The following is a 7,588-nucleotide window of genomic DNA, read 5'->3' as shown; positions in this document are numbered from 1 at the left end:
CATATTTTATGCATGTGTTGCCTTTTACCTCTTAGCCCGCAATGCCAAACACCTGGTCGTGAAAAAGGCACGTCGCGAAGATTTGCCCAGACAGGGGGATCCTGGACAGTCGGTACTCGGTAGTTCGGGACCCGCTTTCCTATGGCCGTGGTCAACGGGTCAAGCAGGTCACAGTCCGTACCCATGATCGCCCAGAACGACTTTTACGAAACCGCTACGCGTATGATGCTACAGACTTTGTATCGAAACCTATGTCATAGCGTCGCTCTTCTTCATTTATTTCACAAAAAATAAATAATTCAAAATATATATTTTTTAAAATACCTACTTATATTACTTACAAAAATAAATAAATAAATAATATTTTAAATATCTACTAAAACATTTTAAATATAAATTATTATCAATAATGAAAACAAATTTTCATCGATTAATAATTTCAAACAATGCAAAATATCAATTTAAAAAAATATATCTTTTAAATTATTTATTCTCTGCAAAAACCTAAGTGCTTTCGTCGAATCGCTTAAGTACCATCTTTAAAAAAAGGTTCACCAAAGTACTAACTCTGATTTAGGACATCGAAAATCCAACATGGTAATATTTTATAAATTTTCCCGACTAACTTGGCTCGCCGGAGTGCCTTGTCAGCACTAACGGAAAATATTTTTTCATATTTTCGTGGCCATAAATGCTATTTTTTGTAATTTTTGGGTATTTTTCCTAATATACGAAAAATATAAAAAAAATGTGAAAAATACCGAAAATTATTTTTTGTTCAAAATTGGTTCATTAGGCTTGGATAAGGCTTTCAAAGTTGATTTTGCAATTGTATGAATTTTTATGGATTTTTAAAATATTTTCTAAAGAGAAACTGATTTGCTAAGAAATATAATACACAAAATCTTAAAGGGTTGGTCCACTTGCAGAAAATAAGACTAGATGCCAAAAGATGACCTCATATGATAGATTCACATTAAGAGAAATTCCACTTTAGTTTGCAAATGTCCATAGACAGTCATTTTATTAGGGGACCAAAATTTTCCCACCATCCATTAAACCAATAAGGGATTTGGTGGATATCGAAATTCTCGCCGGAATAGAAAAGCTAGATATGGCAAAAGTTAATGTTCTGTCTGAAAAAGACATTCCACTAGACTTGTTGGTAATCGAAATAAATGTAACTGGACATATATATCCTTATCTTCTTCAAGTCTTCTTCGTTGATTTCACGGACGATCCTGTTGACTTCCTTCATGAGGAGAGTTCTAACTCGATGAGCTCAAAAGTTCAAAGGGCGAGCCCATGGAAGAATCTACTATTCCGAATCTTGCTCGCTTCGGCTACACGAATTGATTTTCAATTGGTTTTTAAGTGCGGAAAGAGAAACACATTCACAACGCGCTATCAAGAAAAGATATATAATGGGTAGTGCCCCCCCCTTTACATCAACGTAAACAAACAATCTTCACAAATCAAAACTACATTTGAAGAAGGTATGGCGGCAACTACTAAGTTTTCCAGGAGATATCTTCACCCTATACATCCATGAAACTGACGCCTGACTGGAGTAGTAAAACCGATAGACAGTACCCGAATGAATTTTTAAAGTAACCTAACTAGGAACTCACTACATGCACTTCCAAGCACCTCATTGCCGCGTTGCATTTACAAGAATCAATCCAAACCAGACTCTAAGGATATCAAAAGAAATTGCAATGAAGAAAATATGATGAATGTAGATTCTGCTTTCTAAAGCTCATATGCGCAAATCCGTGAAATCTTCACTACTGCCCAAATGCATGTTCCAGCCTTGTGCTAGGAACCAATCACGAGAGCCTCTCGAGTAATGTTGGTCACGCGAAGCACGGCTTGCGCGTTAATAGGAGAGAGCTTCGATTGACAGAAGTGCTCCCATGAGCCCCGCTCGGGAGAATCAGATACTGTTGTGGATGGCGTGAACTCGAGTGCGCTCTCATAGACGGATTGTAACTCCAAGAGGAGAGCTCGAGCAGCCTCCCTGGACTCGGGAAGCTGGTCACTGAGCTGAGAAGCGGCAGTTTGGATCAAATTGTCAATTCCATATGCTTTTATGCCTTCTATTCCCTGTTCGTATTAGTAAACAAACGTTAAAGAGGGCCAGGAATCAGCTAAAGCTAAAAAGACGCATAACCTATGGGGTAGACTGAGCTATATTTTGAAGAATTTCACGCGCATCATAGCAGCACTGTCCTTTACTAATCATTCCAAAATCTAACTGACGAAAAACTTGCGGATGAAACAATCCATAAAAAATCAGCCAGCACGTTCCTGATAACATCACTGTTATTTGCAAAAAAATAAGTGACCATCTTAAACCAAATCACATATTCACTTCTGCATGATATTGCCTCATTTAAGTTCCATTATCGCTATCAAGATAACATCAATGGCACGGTACAGGGAAGAACAATACAGAGCAAATCTAGCCAAAACATCCATTGAGACAAATCAACTTCTCTAAGAGAGAGCAGAGAGGTATGACTAACTGGAGTAACAGTAGAGACAGAAAACACAGAATGCACGAAGATGTTAGATTTTAAAATAAATGTGTCCACACTGGAAGAATGAACCAACAGAAATCTATGAGAGCTCAAAATTTCCAAAATAGCGGCCATTATCATTTTTCAGATATCTCCAATGATGAATCGTGTGGTAGTAGCAAAACACATTCAAAGGAGACAAAAGTGGAGAATCTCATCGAAATACAGAAAAAAGACCAGTATACTGCTCGAAAGTCCAAAGTAGATATATTATCAAAGCATATAGAAAATGGACGTAGCTGATTACCAGTCGCGGAACACTCCTGCTGAAGCACATTGAGGCTTTTGCTCGAACACGAGGATTTCTGTGTTTAAGGTAAGGTTGCAACTTTGGCAGTAATAATGAAGGGGAAACCCAAGTGGTCATTGATATTAAAGCTCTCTCAGCTGCCTCACATACAAATTTTTTATCTTGTGAAGCCTTGAGCAGAAGTTGAACCAGCTGCACGGATGAATGACTAGTAAAGTGGAAGCATAAGAATGCATTGACTAGCAAAACAAAAGGTAAGCAGATTGAGCCACCAAAAGCAAATAATGCATCTTACCAGAGGATCCAAAAAATCAATCAGTTGATCGTTATAGGCATGGAACATATCTGCTGATGTCATGATTGCAGTTTTACAGAGTGCACTTCTGGGATTCTTCAGGGACTTCACTAAAAGCATAACGACATCACCCCTGCACAGTAGAACAACAGATGAATGACTAGACCAATATGACAGTCAAATAACTATAATAGCAAAAAAAAAGCAGTAAACAAATGCAGTCCTCAGGTCTGGAACACAGAGAAGAAAAGAAAGTAAAATCCAAGGGTTTTACAGAGACCATCACATATAAATGATCTACTTACACCATTTCAAGCATTGCCTCCTTATGAAATAAAGACAACCTTCGTACATTGTTCAGCGTTCCACACACCAGAACCCAGTCTTTAGAATCTAGTCCAGCCAAAATTGTCTGCCAGATGCAAGAGAATTGCAAAGGGCATTAGCTAAAAATAAACTCTCATGAGACCACGCTGTCAAATAGGAAAAATTGAGAGTCCATAACTTTATGCCTCAATCACAATGTGAAGAGCAGATCCCAACAGAAAACGAAGAAGCTCTCATACCTTAATAGTCATATCAACATCTTCAAGACCATTCAAGTCCTCGGAGTCAATATATTCTATTTCAACATTTACCACCTCGTTTCCAGATTTTGCAGCTCCATTTTCACTAGCAGGAGTGGAAGCCAAAGAAGCATCATTCTTTCTGTGCCATTCTTCTGTATTCTCATTAGTGATCTCGGATATAGGTTTCATTAGATTCCCTTTGTTGGCACTCTCAATCTTTCTCTCAGATCCAGGTAGGGCATTCAGATCTCTGAGGGCTTTCTGTGACATCACCTTTGAAATACGGGCTGAACTCGAAATACAACTGACATCGACCAGAATTACAAAATAAAGTTGATCAAGACAACAGCATGTTCAGGATAGTCTGGCAATATAAGCTATGCTAGTGATCAGACATGACAGAGGGGGAAGCTCATCCAAAACATACAAACACAAATTATTAGGATATAATGACTGCGTAAATGCATTCACAAATGAATGTGTTAATGTAACAATTTTTCCTTGACATACAACTCCAAAGGCCACATCTAAAATAGATTAATTCCACTGTTGAGGGAAAAATCTCCACTCCAGGACAAAGTGGACATTGTTATATGTAAATTCAACTTGATGAGTTGGATTCTTACAGTGTATTCTGCTGTCATTATCTGGACACAATCAACATAAGTACTGTTCTTCGAAAATCGCCGTGCTTGAAAGTCTAGCTGGGAATCCCTTGACGGGCAAATAACCACTACTCTAGTTGAGACTAGGAATGACCTATTTCACAATTAACCCGCTCCATTGAAATACCATTCAACTTCCCTTTCGTGATTTCCCAAGTTCATGACATCGACGTGCCTTCCAAAGGGCAGTGAAACAGACAATAAAAGTCTCTACTAAGCCTTGGCAACATCACAATCTGTAGCACGGTGCGTCGGGTACGCACCGTGCATTCCAAACAGATTAAAAAGTGATAACACACAACATAGATAGAAAAGCTTCCCTTAGCCCACATACAACAATGCGAATGCATGAAAAATCAGCAACGCAATCATCTAACTACCATCTTCAACGACCTAACAAGAGCACGACATCTACCGCCGTACCAATGTCAATTACGAACCCGATGCATTTCCAATTCTGCTCCGCCAAATTATGCTGAGAACATCACAGCAAAGAACTGCGGCAGATTATCCACATACAAACAAATCAAATCGCATCGTTGCAAGCGAAAGACCTACCAAGATCTATAGACCAGGTCCGAATCACGAAACAATTCCCCCCAAAAAAAAAAAAAAAGAGGACTACACTCGCATCGATTCAACAGAGTGATGGCAAGGAAAGATCTCCCAAGCACCGCATTACGGATCTCCTTTCCTCTTGCTCAAACCATTCACTCAACCCGATTCGACGACTCCCGTTACCCTCAACTCAACTTCACTCGAACACACAAACCGATTCATCGCCCAAACAAGCATAAACACAGCCATTGCCGCGACACGGTCGGCGAGCGAGCGAGCGAGAGAGAGAGAGAGAGAGAGAGAGAGAGAAGAGTACCAGAGCGAAGTTCGAAGAGCGACGCGATCGGTTGCGAGAAGAGAACAACCGCGACGAGGTCGTTGCTCAGAGTCTCCTCCGTCTCTGACGATAGAGTTTTGACGAGAGAGAGAGAGAGAGAGAGAGTGGCGGAGACTACGCGAAGACGGCGTCGTCTGGGTCCCCGACCTTGGCCGGCAACCACGGGATATTTACATGTGACCGCTTTAAATTGGCAGATTAGTGGAATTTTTCCCAAATTTGTATTTTTTTTCCCAGACACTTTCCGCTCCATCGAATAATCATTAAATGCCCTCGATTTCGTTGCCTAATTACAGAAGTTGCCATTTTCGGGTTCTTTAATTTCCTTTTTTCTCCCTCCCCCGAAAAATAAAGTAAAAAAAGGAATAAATAATTTTTGAATTCGAGATAATGATTTGGGTTCCTTGCGTCGAACTTTTTCTGGTTTTCGAACTGACGCTCCAACACCAGAAAACGAAGCCTTCGAAATGATGCTTTATCGTGCGATGGTGATTAGCGAATTAATTAATCCGGGCAGGAGGTTGACGCGGTGCTAATCGCTAACTAATCCCCTTTTTTTAAAAATTGTATTGATCGGCGATCCCAGCCCACCCGATTCGTGATTAGGTCCTGCTTGAGTTAGATGTCTGAGATTATCTTAATGTCATTTTATCATTAGTATGATTGTACATTGATAATTGGGGAAATATTATGTTTAATCAATCGCTCAAACTTTCGTTGAGGTAGACATTAAAAAAGTTATCAATTCACGAAAGTACGTCTTATTACATACCTAGACCTATTTAGAATTCATGTAGCGCTACTTTAAATAGCTTGGAATTAAACGGTAAATTCCATCATTAGTTAATGAAGTTTAGCTTCCGACAAAAAAAAAAAAATTGAAGTTTAGCACACCTTTTCAATTGGTAATGTTTTTCCGTCACCACATGTAGTGATTTTATTTTAATCGAGGCGCTATGATCATGATCCGATCGGTTTTTAGCGTGAAATGTCGATTATGGCATTCCATCCAAACCTTGTACAATCTCACTCGGTCAAATCAACTTCTATAGAATCTCGGAACAAGTATGTATGTCGCGTTGTTATGGGAGCGTGCATGGAGAGTTCTTTGTAGTTGTAGGCAGCTCTCTTCCAAGCAACGAACACTAAAAACTTTCTCCAACATTAATGGTTAATGTGTCGTCTATACTAACATCACGCATAACCTCTCGCAATCTAACATGTCGGAAGCCGCGAGAGAGAAAGAAGTGTGGCCAATTCTTTCGATTCATTAAACGCGAGGACCCTTTGTCGAGTTCAACAAACTTCGAGTAACGGCTTCAGATTTCTATATGCAGCATATAAATTTTTCGATGAGAAAGTGAACGTGCAGCGACCGTTTTTTAATAAACTAGAGCATAAGGAAGGCGACAAAGCACAATTGACCCCTCCACATAATGTTTGGTTTTAGCCATAACTACTCAGTCGATGAAGTCTCACCGGCGTGCCGCCGGAACACTGCCATGGCTAGATATTTACTTACAACATAGCTCGAGCCATGATCTCTCTACCACTAGGCTACTGTGCTGGTTTCCGGGAATTATAAAGAGAGAATGCTTCCAATTTTTTGGGCCCAAAACGTCAGCGGGTCGAAGGGGGACAACATGAACATGCCGATCAATAATGGAGAGAGCAAGATCCAATGTCCCAAGGATCTGTTCTGGCTGGCGCTCCGGCGCACCCACCACATGGGACTTGGGATCCTGTGTCGGGAGCCGACATGATGCAACTTGCCCATTCTCTCGAGCCACAATGAAAAGAAGAAGGAAGAAACATTCGATTCTTCACGCCCTGTTTTCCACTGTTTGCCTTCTCTTTATTTCTTCATTTTTTTCCTTTTTTTTAGTTCTTTGATCAAGCTTTTTGACCGGGATTTAAATCATGGTTTTCCGTCTTTAGTGTCGATCCTTTTTTTTTTTTTTTTGGTTGGGGCTTTAGTCGTTTTCTTTCATGTTAAAAAAAATGGCATTCGTGTTACTTTGTAAGCCAATCTTATTGGGCCAATGATCGCTTGAAAGGCCCTGTAAGCCAATCTTATTGGGCCAATAATCGCTTGAAAAGCCCATGAACAAATCGAGGGCCGATCTCACCCTTGATGGACGAAATGATTCCGGGTGATTCTATTTTGGACATTGAACTCTTTATTCAACGTTGGGACAGGAGAGGAAGGATCGTTATGCTCGGTCCCACCCCCACTTCTCTTTTGTCTTGAAATAGGATGAGATGCTCTCAAAGTTTCAAACATACAAGGCAGCTAGGGAAAGAAAGAAAAAAACATATCATGAATCGATTG

General features: G+C 40.0%; 1 protein-coding gene across 2 annotated transcripts; it reads right to left on the bottom strand.

Annotated features, from left to right (window-relative positions):
* Positions 1-1,401: 1,401 nt before the first annotated feature.
* On the bottom strand, positions 1,402-5,428 carry LOC115741194. 2 transcript variants are annotated; one of them, XM_030674958.2, is made up of 6 exons: positions 5,236-5,428; positions 3,694-4,000; positions 3,433-3,539; positions 3,128-3,260; positions 2,830-3,024; positions 1,402-2,106 (listed from the first exon to the last, which is right to left on the bottom strand). In XM_030674958.2, the coding sequence occupies exons 2-6, from the start codon at positions 3,964-3,966 to the stop codon at positions 1,819-1,821; spliced, it is 996 nt and encodes a 331-aa protein (XP_030530818.1). In that variant the 5' UTR covers positions 3,967-4,000; positions 5,236-5,428; the 3' UTR covers positions 1,402-1,818. The 2 variants fall into 2 exon arrangements, with proteins under 2 accessions (XP_030530818.1, XP_048139400.1); XM_048283443.1 differs by lacking the exon at positions 5,236-5,428 and adding an exon at positions 4,323-4,591.
* Between the last annotated feature and the right edge of the window lie 2,160 nt (positions 5,429-7,588).

This window comes from Rhodamnia argentea, chromosome 8 (genome assembly GCF_020921035.1).
Source record: "Rhodamnia argentea isolate NSW1041297 chromosome 8, ASM2092103v1, whole genome shotgun sequence".
Classification (NCBI taxonomy): Eukaryota; Viridiplantae; Streptophyta; class Magnoliopsida; order Myrtales; family Myrtaceae; genus Rhodamnia; species Rhodamnia argentea.
Note: the sequence above shows the minus strand (reverse complement) of the source record. Positions and strands in the feature narration are given on the sequence as shown.

Bases quoted from the DNA above. Each gene is read 5' to 3' on its own strand.
- LOC115741194 (XM_030674958.2), bottom strand. From the start codon at position 3,966: ATGTCACAGAAAGCCCTCAGAGATCTGAATGCCCTACCTGGATCTGAG. The intron at 3,261-3,432 runs GTAAGTAGATCA...TCTACTGTGCAG, and splicing joins GAGGCAATGCTTGAAATGGT to GGGTGATGTCGTTATGCTTT. The intron at 3,025-3,127 runs GTAAGATGCATT...TCATCCGTGCAG, and splicing joins TTGATTTTTTGGATCCTCTG to CTGGTTCAACTTCTGCTCAA.